The sequence below is a fragment of the Ylistrum balloti genome, unplaced genomic scaffold, assembly GCF_031769215.1.
Source record: "Ylistrum balloti isolate Yb309-2 unplaced genomic scaffold, AGI_CSIRO_Ybal_v1 Utg369956, whole genome shotgun sequence".
In the NCBI taxonomy this organism is placed as follows: Eukaryota; Metazoa; Mollusca; class Bivalvia; order Pectinida; family Pectinidae; genus Ylistrum; species Ylistrum balloti.
The window spans coordinates 344,233-367,798 of NW_026782056.1; the positions used below are offsets into that span (position 1 = coordinate 344,233).

At 34.8% G+C, this 23,566-nt stretch overlaps 1 protein-coding gene across 1 annotated transcript; it reads right to left on the bottom strand.

The window, feature by feature from the left end:
* Positions 1-1,464: 1,464 nt before the first annotated feature.
* LOC132547456 (protein TEX261-like) lies at positions 1,465-13,291 on the bottom strand. The gene is made up of 5 exons (XM_060211211.1): positions 13,180-13,291; positions 11,908-11,987; positions 11,363-11,516; positions 8,916-8,983; positions 1,465-7,504 (listed from the first exon to the last, which is right to left on the bottom strand). Exons 1-5 carry the CDS (start codon positions 13,247-13,249, stop codon positions 7,271-7,273), a joined length of 606 nt encoding a protein of 201 aa, XP_060067194.1. The 5' UTR covers positions 13,250-13,291; the 3' UTR covers positions 1,465-7,270.
* Positions 13,292-23,566: the final 10,275 nt, after the last annotated feature.

Here is a 23,566-nt window from a genome sequence, read left to right on the forward strand (position 1 = left end):
TTTATTTTGTTTGATGAGTTTTGTTTCAAAATGTTTATGGAATGTGTCATCAATTTTTTGTTGTTTGAAACAGATGTTGAAAAAAAGCATAATTCAATATAAGATAAATTTGAACATAACATACCCAATATAATAGAGTCTTAAATTTTGATATGTTACGTTATCGATAGCTTTAGTGGAGCGCTAGATATGATGTGTATAGAAATTCAGCCTGTGGACAACATTATGTAACTCCACTACTAGCTGACGTTATTCTGTTTTTTCATTGTCAACACAACATTTCTCCATGGTTAGGGTACTTCTACTAAGTAATTCCATTAGTTTTTGGCTGAATGCAACAAAATTTTTATACATAAATGCGGATTTAAAATTTTAGAACCCAAATATGAATATTTCAGTGCATTTCTTGAGTTTCAAAAAAAGTGTCCAGTCATTTTTGGGTTGTTATGAAGATGGTTGTTGTCAAGTCAAAGTAAGTAATTTGCGGGTTTTTTCCCCAGTATCATTCTTATACATTTTGATTGAGAAAGAACTTAGTTGGATACTAATCCACCTCTGAAATAAAGAATGCTGGTCACTTAAGGAAAACAATTTAAAATATGTGAAAATGCATATTTACAGTACATATTCTGATGCCTGTACCAATAAAATAAGTGTGGTGGTATTATCAAATTTTCGGCATCTGAGTTTCAGTTTGTCTGAATGAAAGTTTATGTATAGCCCACCTGTAATGACCTTTTGAACTTTACCTTTATTCTAGTTAGATGCTTGCAATCATTGTTTGGTATGCTTGCCTTTTATTTATGAAGCCTATAGCAATACAGTGCAGGCCAAATAATTACCTGTAATAACTTTCAGTCTATCCTTCTGGAGCAGTAATTTGGCTCACCTGGACATGATTGATCAACCATGGCTTAAAGTTGTTTAAATGGCATTTTAATATTTGATAAGAGTTATTGCCCTTTGGTTTGATACCAAATTTCTAAATTGTAACTGCACAGATTTTGTAATAACATGTACAAATCTGAATCTAACTTGATGAATTTTGCAAATGAAGTATCTGTGTACCTATAGAACTTCTCCGGGACTGTTAAATGCCAATACCTTCAGCAATTTTGTTGCATTGATCTGACTGAACATTAAGGACAGAGAGAATCTACATATCAGGTTTAACATTCTTGTAGTAGCGATTACATAGATTGTTTACTGATGGGTGAAAAGCAATTTGAATAGCCTACTGTTACTGATGGATAGCTTAAATGAAATATCAGTTATTAACTGATGCATGATGCTGAACATAATAGATAACATAATGAGATTGCAATAGTTGACATGAGACTTCATCTTGGGTGATCTAAACAATTGTACCATGTTCATGATCCCAATACATGTCTTTCATATATTGTAGACATGATGCCAATCAGCACCTGATAGTTTATAAACAAATTCAATGAAATAATCAAATTATTAGATTGCAATTTTTTATTACCATGCTCTGCACAAATACTTCTATAATTCCATAAAGGACAACATGCATATTTCAATATACTGGTAACAGCATGTAACATATCAAATACCATCATACATCACATACAATGTATTGATGAATTTCATTGAAAATTTACACATAAAAAAACATCAATTAACATGAGAGTGTACACTAAAAATGTAGTTATTGCATTACCTAACGGTAATCTAACATTATACACACCAGAACAATTGAATTACCATTAGCTTATACAGGATTTCTTTCTCCATTCAATCTTAACCGAGTTTTACAGGAAGAGCAGTACAATGTATTCAAATACAATAACCTGCTCATTCCTCCTGGACTTGGCCTCTATTTTATACAAAGTTTACAGCTGATTTCACAGGGATCTCTGCATTCACGATTAAACCAACTTCTAGTTCAAAAATATATTTATAGGGACACTTTAAAGCTCTATAGTAAAATCATGATTCTGACTTGTATTTTGAAAAAGGGGATGTACAGTAGTTGTGGAGAAAGATAATCTGATTGCTGGCCAGTGCAACAAATAATGACTTTGTGATGAATGCCCTGGCCTATCGATGGTAGTCACTTAAAATCTGAACTATTACAGCCAACAGTAGAATAATTATGATTTGGTGATGAATGAACTGGCCAGTTGTTGGCAGCTAGTTAAAATCTCAACTACTCTATCACACCGTAATACAAATAACCTGTTGATGACAGAACAAGTTTCATATTAGTAAGTTCTCACAATCTAACTGCAAGTTTATTTTTATCTTTGTTGCTGTTAATACTACAAGACAAAAGATAAGATCGAGTAGTTAGGTAGAACCCTACAATTAATTTGATGTACATAAATATGCATATATTGCATTCGGGTAACAAAAAATACTTGAGCAAATGACAACACATTCATACGAGTTAGAAATGAAACATTCAAGAAACACTAACTATTGGGAGACATTCTCCTGTGCAACATATTACACTGAAATCATAAACAACAACTTCACAATACACCTGTTACATTACTTCTAAATCACATTAGTAATGATCAGGAAATTTCAGAGGGTTCAATCACATTCCCAGCCATACCATCAGAAGATAAATGATTGTTACCGACACTGCCATTTTCAATCGCTCAGTTGGTAAATCAACAGTCATGGGTTTTACTTATGGTACAAGCACAAAAGTGAACTTGGTTACAACAATATTTTTCAACAAGAGGCCTAAGGGCATTAACGGTCATCTGATTACAAAAACATTCAGCAGGGAGAAGGGTTATATTTTCTATTTTGAATGAAATCTTACTAAGAAGGTGTTTTTCATGATGGAGATGGTAGTTTTGGTGAGGAGTATGTTACTGTAACAAGTGTTACCTAATTTTTGACAGTAAAGTTGGAGCTCAATCCGACTGATGAAACTTGAGAAGAAATAGGTATTGCACAGGAAAACCATGATTGCGCAGTCATGTACAAAATCCTCCCTGGCTGCTGTGGTTAAAAAATAACCACACTTCCTTGGCTACCTTTCCTTAACATTCCCACCAATTTTTAGCTCAATGGCATCAATGGAACTGCAAAAGAAGTTTAAAATGTTTTTTCCAAGATGGCAGCCATCTTGGATTTTAGATATACCTGAAAAAAAAACACTTGGTCAGGACCATCTCAGAATCATTTCATGCAAGTTTGAGCTCAATCCCATTGGTTGAACTTGAGAAGAAGTTTTGAAATGTCAAAAGTTCACGCACAGAGGACGGCGCATGGTGACCCTTCTGGTCAGATGACCTAAAAAAACCCGATATCATTACATAATAAGAGAGCTGATCTTTAAGCCTGCACTCTGACTTTCTAAGTTTTACCTGTACATTTTGTATAGAAGTAGTCTCATTTCTTTTCCATACGACGACAATCTCACTACTGTATAAAAACATTCCACATGAATAAAATTGTATGTGTACAATAATCATATTCAACTTTACAATATTCAGTCTTTATAAGATACATGTATGTAATCATGACTATGTTTCAGGGCTCAAAGGTCAAGGTAATGTGTGCATTAATATTTATGAAAATTCCTTTCATATGCATGTGGAATTCATGCCTTACAAGGAGTTTTTAGTTTTTAACATTATTTTCTTGAGTGTTTTATATCACCATAATCATAGAATTATCCCTATCACATTATACATTTCATTAATATGTGCAATTATAAGAAATTCATCTACATAAATATATACTTAATATTTTTGTAAATCAATCATTTATTTGGATTTCAACTGATAGGTTACATTATGTATGAGAAATTATCATATTATAAATAAACTCATGTTTTCAACAATGAATATGACCTTTTACACCCTTGTGTTTATATTCAATTTCACAAACATCAGATATCTCTTGCATCATATGATATTTATAGATCTTATGATGTTTGGAGTTTTCAGGAAGTAGATTGAAAATTAATTCAGGATAGATATTGTACAATAACTATAAAAAACAGCACTTCTTTTCATCAACACATTTATGTATATGCATCGGTTTTCAAATAAATTCTGTTCAAAACACAACTCTCCAAAATAATCCAATTCTCAGTTTCAATGAAATTCATCCAACACATCAATCTTTCAAATCTTCAAGGTGCTACACACATACACCTAGCAGTACTGAGATGACAAATCTAGCTTTGCTATATGAAAACTAATTTTAGGACACGAACAAAAAAACTCAAGCAAACAATCACACAAAATGAACTCACAAAACATTCCTTGATTACAAAATATTCAAGGAAGTTAAAATCATTTGCATAGACTGGTGTATGTATGAGATGGGTTATCAAATCATACACTATTTGTTCACTTTCTGGTACACAACCAACTAACATCAACAACACCTAATGCTGATAACAGTTTGAAGCCAAATTTAATCTCAACCATACCATCACAGTTACTTGGTTATTGATTCAAACAATGTTGTACATTGTTGACATAACAAATCTCACCATCACCAAGACTTCACATTAAACTTCATTTTAAGTCTTGGTTTGCATAGGGAAACTGTTACAGATATAGATCTCAGTTGAACTTTTGTTATATGTTCTCAAATGTGAAAAGTTTGCTTTAATGACAAACTCTCCAGACCTTTCATATGTCCCATACCTGGTTAAAACAACCGCTCTTTACTGTTAATATGGAGTCCTTGTCCCTCCCTAACCTTTACAATGGGGTCATTTACCACTTTCTTTGTACTGCTAAAGCCACTAGAGATTTTAAGGCTAACTGTTAATCCTGTTTTTGTTCTGACAAGTTGTAGCATTAGAATGTCAATTTGTGTAAAAAGAAAAACAAAAAGCCAAACAAACAAACAATCCCATGGGAAAGACACACCACAACATCAGTAAGCACAATTTATCTTTGTGTACACTGACTACACATAATACTAACATACATATAACATTCAATGTAAAACAGCCAATCAGTTCATCATGTATCACGGTTCAAATGGTGGGTGGGAAAATGTAGGACATACAAATGTATTCAGTATAAAAGATGTTCACAGCACCGTTTTAAAGTTTACTCCTATGCACATGAAAGCTCTATTTGTACATTTTAAAAAATAAACAACATAAAAACCCAAAGAAAGCTTTCAATTTACCAACACAGGTGTAAAACTAAACAGTTATCAACACAGGTGTAAAACTAAACAGTTTTCAACACAGGTGTAAAACTAAACAGTTATCAACACAGGTGTAAAACTAAACAGTTATCAACACAGGTGTAAAACTAAACAGTTTTCAACACAGGTGTAAAACTAAACAGTTATCAACACAGGTGTAAAACTAAACAGTTATCAACACAGGTGTAAAACTAAACAGTTATCAACACAGGTGTAAAACTAAACAGTTATCAACACAGGTGTAAAACTAAACAGTTATCAATCGTTTATCTTGCTGCATCTTTAGACCAAGTACCCAGGCAACCACATGTTTTGGGGGCTATTCCACAGCCATCTGAATGAACATCACTATCTTGACCCCTGCCATTAGCACTGAAGGAGTCTGTCAGATAGTACATTGCTACCTCAGAGTACCAGTAATTTTTTTGTTGAGTGAAATAGTTCAATCATATTTTAGAAAAGGTTTACAAATAGCAAAGACGACCACGATCAGTTTCTTATTATTTTCTCAATCATATTTTAGAAAAGGTTTACAAATAGCAAAGACGACCACGATCAGTTTCTTATTATTTTCTCCAAAGAAATTCATATATTTTTTTTTTCAGATATTGTTTAACTATATTTAGCCTTATGACCCCTAATCACTTTAGGTAGTATGAATCATCTGAAGTATCTACTCAGTACAACCAATACTTTCCTTACATATGACATCCCATATGTATTTTTTTATACATCACAAATTTTTGTACCCATGATAGTTTAAATTTCTCTCGATTATTACCTACTGACAGGATTATTTTCAGAATTACTCCTGTCATATCTTTCTGCGTGTTTATTATTTGGGATAAGCTATAAAGAATATCATTACCTTGTTGTAAATTTCTGTGGGTACAATCACTCCAAAACTGTTGTTGGCTACTGTTTATAATGTTTGGCTTTACAAATGTTTGAATAGTAAAGCTACAGATGACTGTGGTACATGTTTTTTAGTACAGCTTCAATATCACTGTTAACTATTAACAATTAGATATTGATGATAAGTATAATCATTATACTGACAAATACACAGATTTGTATACAGAGTTGTTATCAAGTGAATGCCACTGCTGACAGAAAATGATAATTGATTAAACACAAATTATAATATGGCTAAATGGATCTTATTTCCATCATGGTCTAGATGTAGATTTAAATAATGTTACAAAGTATGCTTAATACAAGAATACCTGTGCAAAGGTGAATATAACCAATTCTCAACAATATGAACTGATAAAATGATTGTGAAGGAAAATCAAATGTGAGATAAGTCTACACAATATATATCACTGTTATTTACAAGTGAATTGATATGATTATTATACATACTGTTACATCAGATGAGTTTGTCAAATTTCTTACACAAGTTTAAGTCTTAAGAGTATATTTCAATATTCTTCATTTCAATAACATATAACATCCATTAAAACAAATTATCTAACTTTTAGTCATTTTTATTTCCATTCCTGACACTTGAATGTGTATTTTTTACTTCATCTCAGTAAAATACCAAATGAATTATATGCATTTAAAATGATAGTACCTTTTTCATCACAAAACAAGCAAATTATTGGACATTCCCTGTATACAGCATATCAAATTCCCAATTTTAATGGGACACTGCTTATCTACTATTATATCATGCTGAACTTTCACTTTGAGGAGTGTGAATTTTGCTGTTTCTCGGCCTCGAATAAGGGCCTTTCTCATATTTTCAGAAATATAACAGAAAGTTAGTTAAGACTAAAGATTGGCACCAATTAATTCAACTCCAAGTTAAGTCAACTATGTTTTCTCAAAGCACAAAACCATGAAGTTTTGCATCGTAAAGAACAAAACCTATGCAATAACATTTTATTTGTAGTTATTATGATGTCTGTGTGGTGGTCTAAGGGTTCATGGAAGTCTAACCTTACAGATATATAAATTCACAATCAAAATAAAAACTATCAGCATTAAACAAGAAATCTAGTACACTTAAATTCAATCTGAAAAGACAGAGTTTTTTCTCTCTCAAAAGAAAACCACAAAACATAGCATTAAAGATACAGTTTCTTGTTTGCTCATTTCATCAGTAATGTTTCCTAACACGATCTGGTAATATGCTATCCTGTGCAGACTTCAAAAAAGAAAGCAGTCCATATTTCTTTCCCTTTGCCTTAAAGTAGTTTGATACCACATCTGACGAGTCCTGTCCTTGGGGTCTTGCTTCTGTCATTGTCGGCAAGACGTTTTCGTTGGCAGAAAGCGAAACAAAAAAGGCAAATGGCACCAGCCACAGACAGAGTGTGAAGTATGACAACACCTGTGGATAAATAACCAAAAAACATTGACATTTGTATCGAGCTATAATTCACTGTCTTTATTTGTATTGTTTGGAAGGTTTACAACATGAACACACTGGGTCATTTTGAGGCAACCTCCTCTTGTTAAAGTAGCTGGTGACTACCTCAACGTACAACACAGAAAAGGCCTAAGAATTAAGGCAACTTCTTTCTTGATAAACATCAATTCTCCTGGGTAAGGATTGAACCTCAGACCTCAAATCTTCAGTTGAGATTTGCAAAATCTGGTGCTCTACCATTTTTGAACATAATTTGTTTCTTTTCTTTCAGACATAGTTCAAAGTTGATTAGGATTCTTTGTTATTAGTATAAGCGGAGTGTTTGATGATATGCACATATTGACCGTGACTGACTTCCAGGGGCTGATAGGCAGAGCAAAAAATTGGTCAAATAGACTGAAATTTCAAAGATGTTCCTAGATGGGAGGTTTCATTCAGAAAAATTCAAATCTAGAGTAATTTTTTTAATTCAAACTTTGCTAGAAGCCTTAGCATGGGACAGTAGTTAATATTATGCACAATTTAGATTTGCATTATGTGTACAATATAGTTCAGACTAAATATCTATAAATATTGAACCAGAACTGTTTCCAAGCTCCATGTAATTTCTCTATTCCATTTAACTTTTGAACTTAACAAATACCTATCTCCATTAAATAGCAATATAAGCAATATGATGGTAGGTACAGCACTGTAAGACACCTCAACGTATAAAGAGTACTTGGTTCTGCCTTATCTGGGTATTCAGAAGAAAATTTTTGAAATTTCAGTCAATTTTACCCATTTTTGGACTTGCCCATAAGTCTCTAGGGGTCAACCGAGATCAGTATGTGCATCTCATTTAACTGTCATCTTAAACTAAAAATTATAACCAGATTTGAAGTATTTCCAATAGAAAATAAATAAATAATGTTAAAAAATGTAATTTTCCTATATAAACGATAGTAAACATTACCCCCTCCCAGGGGGAAATGTGAGACTCTGGGGTAATGAAATTTACAATTTTGGTCAAGCATCTGAAGGCCTTTCCATCCATGAAGAGTACCATACCTGGGATATGAGAAGATTTTTGAAGGTTCAATTAAATTGACCATTTCTGGCCCTGTTCCTCTGGCCCCTGGGGTTGGGAACCATATAATTCACAATAATTTTCCTTTAGCCATGGAAGGTTTCACTGAAATCGGTTCAGGAGTTTTCCAGAAAAAGTTGGAAAAGTTTATGACTTTGTCTCTGGTGACCTTAAAATTATTTCTCAAATGTACATTGCATATTTTGGTATTTTCAGTTTGAGTCAGTGAAAAGTTCATGGTTACATGTGGATATTCCTTGAACTTCTGATCAATACATAGAACCAAACTGGAGATATACTTACATCTGTGAATGGGAACCAAACCGATGAAAAGTATTGAAAGGCAAGGTAGTGATTGATAACAACAAACACTGAAAAAAAAAGAAAAAAAATTTAAATAACAAAATTTTCTAGATCTCTATGATTTTTTGTAATTGAGTCAAAATTACAGACTCAAGTTCATGACTGGGATGCTGGTATCATGATGCACATACTACAATACAACAATCATTAAATATACCTCATATAACTTGTACATGTATCAGACTTCGTGCTGACGAAATTCCATGTTTCCTTTTTTATATAGTATTTCAAACTTCTAAATCACCATATCACTATGACTCCAAATGACAAATACTGGCTTAAATTTGGTATACCAAGGTGTTAGTATGGAGCTTTTGATCAGTACACAGGAGTTAGAGTCACTAGATCTGTTGTAATGAATACAGTATATCCTGTGTGTTCTAGTCTTATCAAATTACCAGGTAATGCAAATTCTTCATCAGATTTGTTTAAAAAAGTACCAGAATTCATAACAAAATCTGCATGTTAACAAAAATGCACATATTTTTATACGATATGTGTATTTCTAAAATATATGGAACTTCAATGCTTAAACTTGGCATTTTAAATTAATATTCTGACTAGGAAGATATGATAAGATTCCCTTGGATTTTTTATTTACAAATCTTATCAATTTAATCTGTTTATAATTAATATTACAAAACAGATGTCTTTTGAGTTAGATCTAAAACTGAAGTGTTTTGTCTAATTTTAGTCATGCCAGTCACATGATTTTTCTGTTTAGTTATATTAGCCCTTGATATTGTCGGTCAGTGGAATTGAGAGGAAGTGAGGAAATTACAAGTGTTAATGCATTATTCTGCAGTGAATAGATGCAAATAGTTGAAAATAAATACAAAAAGTGTTATTGTATATCATATATAATCATAAGTTTCTTTTAATGCAAACTCCATAAACCAAAGGCAAAAAATACTGGCTCAACCCTTTGGCAATGTTCCAGTGAAGTCCATCATCATTTAGGCGAATCCAGTCAAGACTCCGTTGATTGTTTAAAAAACAAATTATTTTAGGAAGAGCAAAAAGAATAACTGAAACAATGTTTGAGATGCAAAATTACAATGATGCAATAAGTCAATTTTATTTAAGTAATCACTGGAAGTATCTAGGGTGAACAAAATGTCTGAAAGTAGCTGATGAACAAAATGTCTCCAAGTAGCCGATGAACAAAATGTCTGGAAGTAGCTAGGGTGAACAAAATGTCTGAAAGTAGCTAGGATGAACAAAATGTCTGGAAGTAGCTAGGGTGAACAAAATGTCTGGAAGTAGCTAGGATGAACAAAATGTCTGGAAGTAGCTAGGATGAACAAAATACCTGGAAGTAGCTAGGGTGAACAAAATGTCTGGAAGTAACTGATGAACAAAATGTCTGGAAGTATCTAGGGTGAACAAAATGTCTGGAAGTAGCTAGGGTGAACAAAATGTCTGAAAGTAGCTAGGATGAACAAAATGTCTGGAAGTAGCTAGGGTGAACAAAATGTCTGGAAGTAGCTAGGATGAACAAAATGTCTGGAAGTAGCTAGGATGAACAAAATGTCTGGAAGTAGCTAGGGTGAACAAAATGTCTGGAAGTAGCTAGGATGAACAAAATGTCTGGAAGTAGCTAGGATGAACAAAATACCTGGAAGTAGCTAGGGTGAACAAAATGTCTGGAAGTAACTGATGAACAAAATGTCTGGAAGTATCTAGGGTGAACAAAATGTCTGGAAGTAGCTAGGGTGAACACAATACCTGGAAGTAGCTAGGGTGAACACAGTACCTGGAAGTAGCTGATGAACAAAATGTCTGGAAGTAGCTGATGAACAAAATGTCTGGAAGTTGCTAGGGTGAACAAAATGTCTGAAAGTAGCTAGGGTGAACAAAATGTCTGGAAGTAGCTAGGATGAACAAAATGTCTGGAAGTAGCTAGGATGAACAAAATGTCTGGAAGTAGCTAGGGTGAACAAAATGTCTGGAAGTAGCTAGGATGAACAAAATGTCTGGAAGTAGCTAGGATGAACAAAATACCTGGAAGTAGCTAGGGTGAACAAAATGTCTGGGGGTAGAAACTAATAATGAAACCTGTTCCAGTTCCAGCAATATGGTTCGCAAAGCTGTTATTTCCTCAACAGTGTTTATAACAACTGAATGATTATCCATGTTTATGTGTATTTATTAGGTACAGTTAAGCTAATGACAGAAGGTTTAGGCCCACCTGAAATGATAGCAGTTTGAAAGTTTAGGTAGAACTGAAATGATGAAAGGTCAAACAATCAGGCAAAACTGAAATGATGACCATAAGAAGGTTCAGTTATATCTGAAATGATGACAGTAATATCTCAAGGATCAGGTACAACTGAAATGAAGAAAAAAATTTAAAAGATCTTGAAGAAATCTATATAATGACTTACCTACAGAGCCAATAAAAGGTGGGGAACTAATGACAAAGTATGGAAAAGTCTTTAACACCAAGAAAAATGCCACATTTCCAAGAAGTCCAGCCACTATCATCATCAGTGGGAAATCTTCTAATACTAACAAGCCCACATAAACTGCTGATGTTCCCTACAAAACAGAAGTCAAAGTTATTGCATCAACATAAAGAGAGTTTTCATAATTAACTGACCAAGCAACATAAATGTTTTTACATAGTGACATATATACCAGACATGTTTTGGATACTTATATTACTCTTTCTTTTTATAAAGCAAATAAGAAAATATCAAGTGGATTTGGATGTAAAGGTCTTGTGGTATGTAAAATACCCGCCTGAAGCTTGCAATATCAGTGTACTTTATTTAAGCAAGATATCTATAATAGGTAAGAGTACATCTGCAAAATAGTTTGGAGTCTTATGTTTTAATCCTTGTATCAAGGCAGGAATCCTTTGACCTTTTCTTTTCTAATACATTAAACTTACTTGTCTTTTACAAAAAATAAATGACCTATAACTTACAAATATCATGTATTTGATGATTTTGGCTGTCAGCACTGTGTATTCCTCGACCAATTCAGCAAGGTAGTAAAGCCCAGCAGCTAATAAAGGAAAATATATTCAGGATTATGCTTATTCAGCCCTTGAAATCAAATTTATGAACAATAACTTTTAAAAAATTTTTGAAAAACAACAATGTAACAATGGATGTTGAGATTTTTTAGTAATTTAGAATAAGAAACAGTACTTTTGACGTGTTGAATGCTTCAGAGCACTTTAGTGTTAAAAGTTATATTAAACCCATTACCTGATCTTCAGATCTTATTAATTATTGGGCCTTTGGCAGCACTGACCCATCATTTGTACTCATATAGGATTCATATTTGATTACCAAGACACCATTCAATTAATGAAATAGGTAAACCTAATGCCCAAAAATCAAAGTCTTAAAAATACTATGTATACACGGTGTTTAATACTTAGTCTGTTAGATGGGAATTAAAATGGTATTCCATGTGAGAATGTCTACCTTGCACAAGGAAGATATCTCTGTCTAATAACAAAGAGTATTAAGCATGTAATCCTCAGTATATAGCTTAGACTAGTTCTATGATATGTTAGGAAATAGATGGGTTCATATAACAATATTTGTTAGGGAAAATAGTGCAAATAGGAGATAAGACAGATATTAATGTTGGGATCCAGGATCCTCTTACTCTAGACCTCCCTCCCTAATTCGTGTTGGAGTGTGTAGGTCAAAATGTCAGGGCATATTGCCATAGTAGGGCTAGCTTGGTGCTGGTATTTAGAGGTAAAAATGTTCATATTAGGTTTGAATAATGTAGGTTATTGTTACATGAACATCAGAACAATCGACTCTATCTCTTGACCGAAAAGTACCCCATCTCTCTTTTCCTTTTCTCTACGTTCACTTAATAGACCTAGTTTACCCATTCTACTCAACATTTTCTTTCTCGTCTGCTATGTTATGTAGAAGGTCGAAAGCCCAAACATGTACATACTGAAGTGGCAGACTAAAGCAAGTTTATATTAGAAAAGGAGCCTTTCCACCTGTCCCATAAAACTGTAACATTGGTCGGTAAGAATTCTATATGCATTTAAGATCATACCGAATAAAATTGGAATATTTAACAGAGCAATATAGAAAATTATTAACACTTCACTGTTGACAGGTTGACACTAATTTACTGACTAATAAAATTTACACCGGTTACAAAATGTAGGAAAGTCGGCGGCTAGCTTAGAGCTGAAGCAAAACCAATATGGCCTTACCAATTGACAAGGTTATGATGACAATTTGCATTAGCAGGGCTATCCAACTGATGATATACATGAACCACATCTTGACCGATAAGTAGGTCAGCTAAATCCGCATCTCCAACTGAACGTTCACGTTGGCAGTAAACTTTTTACCGGAAGTTTAATTCATGTTTGTAAGTAGCGGATACAAATACGGACCGGAAAGACTATAGTGTACAGCTGACACTTTTCATGTTCAACTCGAAAGACGTTGCACAAAATATGCCTCTTCACCAATGATCTCTGACTTCTTGCTGTTTCTTAGCAAGGCAAAATAATGTTTATTTTTACCACTTTTACAGTACACAGTGATCATTTAAAAAATCTTTGTTTTGACTTTTGCTCTCATTATCATCGTGTATCCATTGCCCTGATATTTCTGGTGCAACAACGCACATGCGATTTTCGTGACGAATTCACAGGCTGAAATGACGACATTTTTGTCTTCGTCTGAACAAATACACAGAATATATTACCAAATTTAGTCGTAGTCATATGAGAGTTGCCTCTCTTTGTACAGAAATATGGACGTTTGAGATCCAAGTAGCCCTTCAGAAGTTGCAAACCTGGAACGTGTGTGTGCCAGTCACAGGTACATCTCGAGTGCAAAAGGGAAAATTATGCACATATACATATCTGAAACAGGTAAAACAAATCTCTAATCAATATCCTGCTTGAGGAGTCAGTGTCAACATCAAGCAAACATTGATAACATAAAAGACAAAAACCTACGTTCAGCACCAACTTTATTTTTTCCTCATCAGACAGGAACATGAAACAAACGTTTTGCCTTAGATATTGTTGTTATTCTGTATGTTATGTAAACATTACCTTTATTTGAGCTCTTCAAATTGCAGATTGATTAAAGAGAACCTACTGTTTATTTTGACAGGTCTCCTTCTACTCCGAGAAAAGTATATCGTTGCTGATTAAGTCAACAAATCATGAGATATGGATTGTCTATTACAGATTTCCACAGCACTTGGTTGTCCTTCTAAGCATACCTCATTATTGCAGACAGTAATATACGGTTTCATTTCCCCCAGAGCCTGTCTGATCTTTACGGGAAGAACACCTTTATATTTGCATTAATCTATATTGTATAGATATTCCTTATTATACGCCGTTTTAAGCCCTTAACCATAGTGAGATATACATTGTCTTTTAATCTAAAGCAATGTATTTGTCCTGATGTGATTTAGCACCAGTAAATATATGTATCATCGTCATATATATGTTATGTTTATATTTGCCAGGACCCCTATTCTTTAAAGGCCTCCTCCGAGCACATTATCATATCTACATGACATTATTATTCTTAAATTACAATTTTTTTCCTCGGAGCTATATCGTTATACTGTTTCTTTTCATTTGTAAATGTATTCACACACTGAGACATCTATTTTCATTTGGTGTTGCTTGTCTATGTACAAATTTCTTCGAGCAATCGAACATGGAAATACATTTTTAAAACCAATTTTAAGCTCTAATTGTCCCTGCGTCTTAGCGTCGTTCTTTTTGTGTATATATTTGTATTCAATTAACAGTTTTAATTTCTTTTGATAAGCAGGTGTTACTTTCCAATCTTCTATCTCAAACCTGAGGTTTATAAACGAAAGGTAATATTTTTACATACATGTTTTTCCTCCTGATAATTGATGAAACAGTTACACACATACAGTATAGAGTAAACAGTTCTTTATCTATTTAAGGGACGTTCCTGGATCTTCACAGAGACCCTGTATTGTTTTATCACAAAGTATATCCATGATTTGTGAAATTGTAAGCACCCATCATTTCAGAGTCAATCTCCCATGGCGGATTATTCCCCTCGTGAATAACGGTCTACCCAGTAACGCATCTCCTGTGGAACCGTTCCTGACTTGAGTAATGACCATTGGGTATGTATAATGCTCAATGACATTGTCATAGTTAAGATTACTAATGAGAATTGATATATTATACTTAAGAGTTGAATACTGAAATGATTATAGATTGTTTGGGAGAATTTGATTAGTCGCATTTGAATATAGCTACACACACAATGACTGTTTGTATTATTTGTTGAATTTCCCAGTCTTTCTATTTCTCATGAGATTTCTATAATTTAGTATTTGTTTTGGATTTCTAGAAAACTTTATACAACAGCTTAAATGTAGAAACATTACAAAAACGCTGTATGTTAATAGCGAGTGCCCTATGGAATGGTGTGTGGAAATTGAACTGATTAGAAAAAGAAAACGAAAACCTAACACTGCATAAACAACAGCTAAAGTCATGACATTATCTTACCATACAGTGTAATCTTACCGAAGTCGGTTCTGTATTACCAGCTTGTGATATGTCAACGGCGTAGGAATATTTCAAGCAGCACTAAGAAATTGAGGCTGTCTTTCCTCGTAAATAAAATAATGAATTGTACTTTGCCTCTCCCCAAATATTCTTTCGTAATCATTACTTCGTGAAAATGATATACTTAGTATTATTTCGAATAACGATTGAGTGAAGAGCATGTTGGCAAATGTCATCTGTAACCTACGTATATTACGTATTGGGACCATGACAATCGCACTTGTATATTTAAGGATCATTAAAGATCTTGGAGTGGCTATTACAAACACGGTCACTATATCGCAAAGGTTGTAATATTTCTTTACTTCTCACTGAGGCAAATTAGAAACGGAGACACGCATGTAAATAGTATTTCGATCGATTGATAAAACGACAAATTGATCACATAACGATATTTTTACCACGTGATCATAAAGTATTGGTCACATGATTATGTTTCTCAATGAATCTTTACCCAGTGAGACTCTATTCATGATTTCCATTTTCTCGGCAGGCTGTATGGTGGAAGAATCTCTACAATGATCTTATATACCACGGTAAGTAAATTAAGGTCACATGACCAATAACTGGTATTCCAAGCTGACATTTCTCCTCATTATCGCTTAAGGAGACTGAATGATTAAGACTGGAGAGTTCCGCTCGTGACCGAACAACACTTATTCCCTTTAATATGCAATCTTTAAGATGTGCTCAAATACGAAAGACATGTTTAGGAGATTAGCTGTAATGATGTTAACGACAGAGGTTGGTCAGCACCACTGACCATTGGACTTATTAAAGGACGCCATAGTATTGAACAAGTAAAGAGAGCGAAGACAAGTCCAAATAAGGAAATAAGATTAACCTATTTTCATTAACACCTGTCTGTAGGGATCGGCTGTACAGTAAACCGTAAATCTCAGGTATACTTCCACTCATTCCACGCAAATCTGTATCACAGTTGATCTAACCTACTTTATCTTTTTCTGGTTTGGTTGCCATGACAAAGAGGAAAGGTTGTCATAACTCCATAAGTGCAGCACAACAAGGAAATCATATAGCAAGAAGCATGTAAATTAGCGATATAAAACGGTGCTATTTTCGCTTCATTGAATTTTTAACTTAGCAAACAGTTTTTCGTCAGATACCTTGCGGACAAAGCTCCATTTAAAAAGAAAAGCGTGCTTTTTGGAGTGTTGTATAGATGGAACGTCGTTCAAGAATACCATATTGTGCATTGCAACGGCTACTAATCAGAAAAAAAAAATCGCAACGGAAAAAGGCGAGAGACCACTAGACTCGCAATATCCATAGTTTGTTCTAACAGCTCTGACTGGCCGAGAATGACAACAGAAGGTTCGGGTAACACGAACCTGTAGATAACACCATAAATCAAAATAACATTTGGAAGGAATTTAATATGTTGTCACTGAATGGATATAACAAGAACCACACGAATTGAAAAAAAATATCCCAAAAATATCGGTTCTGTTGGTAACTGAACGTAGAGCAATGATTGATATGAACACCAATGGTCCTATCACTGGTAATTGATTTCCCCTTTTTTTGTTTCAATCTGGTTAGGGTCAAATTTGATCACCAATGCTATGCTAATTGTATCTAAATCAGCTGATTACCACAGTCTTTTGTAGACAGCAATACCAAACGGAACAGTTTTCCACGAAGATGTATGGTAGGCGTGATTTCGATTTGTCAATTCCAGACAGTAATAATCCTCTTTCCTCAGTCTATGGTGTTTACATACCCCAATTGGTTCGATATTCAAGTCTTATTCCATATAAAAAACAAATCAGTTCTCACTACAGGGTTCAAGAGATGAAGGTTGACGGAGGCACATAAATAGTCTTTTACCAGGTGGATACGAAACTGAGTTTGTCGATGCCTGTTTTTTGTTATTGTTAACATTGGTTTCATTTGAGAACATGACATCATTTACTTGAATTGATCAAGATTGACATGGTGGGTGTCGTCGATAAAACAGAAGACGCTTTCCCTTCAGAAACATCTGGTCTTCTAGTACTTTTTCATTCGTGTCCGTGGAAATCTTTCTGTTCATGTATTGCCCTAGTTCTATCCATTTTGAGTGAAATTTAAGATTATATTGATTTGTCGGTGTTTCCATTTGTTTTCGTAAGTTATCCTCATATAATTTCACATAAATATGTTGAAAATATTTTGAAAGATTATTATAAAAATAACGTAAATTAGTAAACTATAAAGATACAACGATTTATAATGCAGTTGAGAAAGAACACAGCAACTTGGCATTGCGTTTGAAATTTCAATATACAATGTAGCGCAGTTAGAACTCATGTGGAGTTTTGGAATATATATATATTGACTAAGAACAAACAGTAGTAAGTATAGATAGATTTTTTTGTAAGTTTTAAAGACAGAACCGTATTGAAGTAAATTGACTTACTATTGGTCATAGTTTATAAAACAATAGTACCATTATAGGTCTTGTCGATATGGATATCAATAAGTGTGGTAATAATTTTCACAGGGTCTGGCATGCTTATCGATAAACCTTCCCGGAGGCTTACATGGCTTTCAACAGGTAATCCCGTAATTACTTTTTCCATTTCGTGATATCTCAATCTTTATTCTTAGAAGATATGCCAGCCATAGTTCCAAGTAGTGTTGATAACCCCATCATCATCGTTCCATTGAGATAATCACATAATCTTGGTTCCCAGTAGTTAGTCATGCTGTCTTGGTTCTCTGTAGATAATCTTACAGCCTTGGTTCCCAGTAGATAATCTTACAGCCTTGGTTCCCTGTAGATAATTCTGCTGTCTTGGTTCCCTGTAGATAATTATGCTGTCTTGGTTCCCTGTAGATAATCTTACAGCCTTGGTTCCCTGTAGATAATCATGCTGTCTTGGTTCCCTGTAGATAATCTTACAGCCTTGGTTCCCTGTAGATAATTATGCTGTCTTGGTTCCCTGTAGATAATTATGCTGTCTTGGTTCCCTGTAGATAATCTTACAGCCTGGTTCTCTGTAGATAATTACGCTGTCTTGGTTCCCAGTAGATAATCTTACAGCCTTGGTTCCCTGTAGATAATTATGCTGTCTTGGTTCCCTGTAGATAATCATGCTGTCTTGGTTCCCTGTAGATAATCTTACAGCCTTGGTTCCCATTTGATAATCACATAATCTTGGTTCCCTGTAGATAATCTTACAGCCTTGGTTCCCTGTAGATAATCTTACAACCTTGGTTCCCATTTGATGATCACATAATCTTGGTTCCCTGTAGATAATCTTACAGCCTTGGTTCCCTGTAGATAATCTTACAGCCTTGGTTCTCTGTAGATAATTATGCTGTCTTGGTTCCCTGTAGATAATTATGCTGTCTTGGTTCCCTGTAGATAATCTTACAGCCTGGTTCCCTGTAGATAATTATGCTGTCTTGGTTCCCAGTAGATAATCTTACAGCCTTGGTTCCCTGTAGATAATCATGCTGTCTTGGTTCCCTGTAGATAATCTTACAGCCTTGGTTCCCTGTAGATAATCTTACAGCCATGGTTCCCTGTAGATAATCATGCTGTCTTGGTTCCCTGTAGATAATCTTACAGCCTTGGTTCCCTGTAGATAATCATGCTGTCTTGGTTCCCTGTAGATAATCATGCTGTCTTGGTTCCCAGTAGATAATCCTACAACCTTGGTTCCCAGTAGATAATCACGCAGTCTTGGTCCCAAGAAGATAATCTCACAATCTTAGTTCCAAGAAGGTAAACTTACATGATCTGGGTTATCCCACAGTCTTGGGTCGCAGCCGTAAAATTCTAAAGAGGTAGGTGACACATAGTACGTTTGTCTGGTATCACAAAGGACTCTCGTCTGGCATTGCTAAAGGTACGTTCTTGCTGTTTCTTAGTACGTTTGTCTGGTATCACAAAGAACTCTCGTCTGACATTGCTGAAGGGACGTCCTTGGTGTTACTTAGTACGTTTGTCTGGTATCACAAAGAACTCTCGTCTGACATTGCTAAAGGGACGTCCTTGGTGTTACTTAGTACGTTTGTCTGGTATCATAAAGGATTCTCGTCTGGCATTGCTGAAGGGACGTTCTTGGTGTTACTTAGTACGTTTGTCTGATACCAGAGAATCCGTCTTGTAATGCTTAAGACACATTTCAGGTATGACACTGTTCGCTTACCTATTATTATTAAAGATATATTTTTAAAGTTGTTTATTATATATATCTGACACGAAAAAAGGACACTTTAGTTGGCGATGTAAGCTTAGCTGAGCTTGATATCACAGTAAAGTTTTTGACATGGGAACACTTCCGTTGTCATATCAAAGATGCATCTTCTCTATTGTTATTTAAAACGAGAAAGGTTTATACCTATTGTCTTTTCTTAACGTATCATTATAAACACGATGCATTTTGATAGCCTGTTATTACATTGCACACTGCAGGATATGCAGTCCAAATATGGAATTTAAATTCCATTTAGCTCTACTCCACGTCTGTAGAGCAGAAACTTTATCCTCGGAACTTATATAGCTTTATTTGAACAGTTCAAGTTTGAAAAACATACCTAATTGATACATTTTTTTCCAATCGCTGCATCGGTTTTCTCTCGAGATGTTTCGAGAAACAAGACAAGTGACTGATCGACAGAAGTTGACAAATTCGCCCGAGCAGCCATTTCTAACTAATTATATAAAATTATAGTTGTGTTTTTGCTATACGCATGACAAGACTCATTCTAAATCCTCCCGTTTTCGCCTTCGGCAGAGGGCGCCACATTGTTTGTACCGTGTCATCTCATCAATCGTGTGGTTCATTCGGTGTCTGAGGACGCCATTGAAGCAGCCTTTCTGACAGTTTTTGATACCAACAAGGCGCCCTCTGTGTTTCGTCACGTCGTTAACTGCCTGTAAAGGTCCTCACGAGCCACAGTTACGTTTATGTGGGTATTGACCAATAACTTGTCATTTGTGTTTAAGCTGAGTTCAGGATAAACAAATTTACTAAGACAGTAAAATAAAACCGCAAAACCAAGATAATAACTAACTTATTTGTATTGACGTGGCCATTCGAGAAGATTAATGGAAAAGAACAACGTGGAGCAGGCACAGATTTGATTTTGTGTCCGCAAGTATACAACTGAAGGTCTCGGACAGTTACACAAGGTCCATTATAGATGGAGGAGGCTCCCTCGGGTTATCAACCTATAAATACACAAAAATCATGTCAGCTTGGGGAAGTCATCTGCTTACCAATGTCAATGTAGCACACGTGGTATGGCACCATAATCAGAGCAAAGGCGTTCACAACATACAGAGTCAGAGGCGTCTGAACCTGTAGTTTAACACACATTATTACGTCATGAATTAGAAATTCCCGTAGCAAATGATTCAAATCAAATTCCATCATATGCCATAGATACTGAGCTTCGGGATCTATAGCAAAAAACGATAGCAAGTCATAGACTCAACATACCACTGGCTGAAATGAAACTTGACATACAACAGGTTGAAGGCATCATATGATTTAACTCGATACAGAGCAAGCACATTGAATGATTTACACAGTAATTTGACGTTATTGTAAGTGCAACAGTGTCTGTTGTCGGTATGATAATGTCCAGATTAGACAGTGATCGGCCATCAGGCCATCACTGCAGCCATTCTCCGCTTCTACTGACCAAGTCCAACGATATCAGCGGGTCTAGATGGGATTTATTGTTATTTATCTTCAATTAATGTGTCGGCTGCTCTACTTGTACGTATAGGTGTGTCACGTGATCGAGTAAGAAAAACAGCTCCAAATAAATGTCAAATTCGAGATAAGAAAAGCCCATCTCTTCAGACTAACCCCATTGGTAATATAGAGTTATTGGAAAGATTTACAAAAAGACACGCATTCAATACAGATTAAGATTACACATAACATAGACAAATATAACACTTAACTTCATCACCCAGCTGTTTGTGTCAAAGTCTCGTAAGTGATGCTAGGTCGAGAAACCTAGGAGGCGACTTAGGAAAATCAAAAGTAGACAAAGATCGCCTTCCAATACTGAAACACTCTGAGATCAGTTAGTATATAATATACAACATTTAAACACAATTCTGTAAATAGGAAATCTCTCTCACTGGTGATATTTGAGGCTCGTTAGTATACCTGGTGATCTCATTGTTGTTTACCTTGTTCCCCTTAGGGAACGTGACAATATTTACATAGCGGGTGTTGTCGTATGGAACAGAAGATGTTTACTCTTCAGTAACACATGGTCTTATTCAGATTGTACATTATACGTAATTTTGAGGTAAATTTTGCTTTTGTTCAGATTTTTCCATAGCTATATTGAATTTGAGTTTGAAATAATAATCTGTTGACATATCGGTAGCACAGGTGCTGAGTGTCAAAAAGTAGAAAAAAAAAAAAAAAAAATGAGAGTACCTGATTTACCGATGGATTTCCGTAATCAGCCTTGCTTCCGCTAGGTCATCTATCATTCTACGGAAACTTGCCATTTTACTATATGTTTTTGCACTTTGATTTTAAGAGACATTTACGAGTATATCGCGTGCTTTTCCGTACGTTTTTTATACACGAAAACATTATACGTTAATTAGTGTGATTACTTACGTATATTTGGATGTGGCTGAGCTGATTACGAGTGAGAAATTCTTACAGAGCATAGCCTCTAACAGGGAAAAATACATCATCAAAGATAGTAACAGTTTTTGGCTGAGTGCAAAGAGTTCAGGACTATTCCCATCAAGCGGGCACAGTTACACAATTATAACAGGTTATCTATCCCAATATCTCGGCGGCCATCGTTATCTAGTTATCTATCAGCGTTCACGAAGCATGGGAAAGCGGAGCTTTACATGAAGAGGCCACAGTTTCTTTCGGATGATGTATGCATGTACATACAAATCTGAGATTGACTGGTAACCAGATTGTTTGTCCTAGGTTACAACCATTCGGAGTCCAGCAGTAATCATTATTAAGTGACAGGAACGTTCCTAAATTCATAGAACAATACACTCACAGCAACAAATAACAGTAATCACTCCATCCAGATGATTGTTTCCAAGAGAAATGCGAAGTTCTTTTAATGAAGTAAATAAAGACTCTACATTAAAACGTTATTTATTTTTTATGTAGACGGACACGATGCTCAAGGGAGCCATACATACAACACTGCATATCAGGAACATTTTATAACGATACTTATCATGTAATGCATGGAAGTCTCCAAGGAAAACGATCTGAATTACTAATCGCATTGATTCCGGGAGTTCTGTTCCGGAAACATCTGGAAATATTCCCCATCAGACTTGTGGACAATACTCACTGTAGGACATCCTGGAACATAAAAACAACATAAAACCGAACAGCTGTCTGGATATTGAACAATATTCATCATTACTTTTTATCACGTTTTATACACACGAGAAAACGATACATTAACCGGAATTACGTGCTCAGTTACCATCCCATTTCTCAGGTCGAGACAATAACGTACAGACAGACAACAAAACAATAATTTCATATATTTTCACGTATAATTACCTGATCACATGGCGAGAGTGTCAACTGGTGACAATTTATTTATGTCATTTTGACAAAAACAAGAAATAGCAAAACATTAAATAAAAAATGTAATCCAAATTTGTAATCGAGGACGCGAGTGCAAAACATTAAAAACAAATTCTGTCTAGATTCTTGAAAAAAAAACACATGGCGAATTAGAGCAGCTAGGAGTTCTGGAATAGAAATGTTTTCTGTTTCATCGACAACACACATCATGTATATGTTTGTAAATCTAAGTAAGTAATGTCACGTTTTCAAATGAGCAAAATGTAAACAACAAGGAAACCACCAGACATATTAACGGGCTTCAGAATCATCTTACTTTATATCACAGAACGGAATAAAGTATTTCCCACAAAGATCAGGGCGATCATAAAATCCTCATAGTTTTCACAAAGCTGTGTCTCGAATTCTTGTGTGGCAATTTTAGCATCTTTTATTTA

Bases quoted from the DNA above. Each gene is read 5' to 3' on its own strand.
- LOC132547456 (XM_060211211.1), bottom strand. From the start codon at position 13,249: ATGTGGTTCATGTATATCATCAGTTGGATAGCCCTGCTAATGCAAATT. The intron at 8,984-11,362 runs GTAAGTCATTAT...TTTTTTTTTCAG, and splicing joins ACCTTTTATTGGCTCTGTAG to TGTTTGTTGTTATCAATCAC. The intron at 7,505-8,915 runs GTAAGTATATCT...ATTTATCCACAG, and splicing joins TTTGGTTCCCATTCACAGAT to GTGTTGTCATACTTCACACT.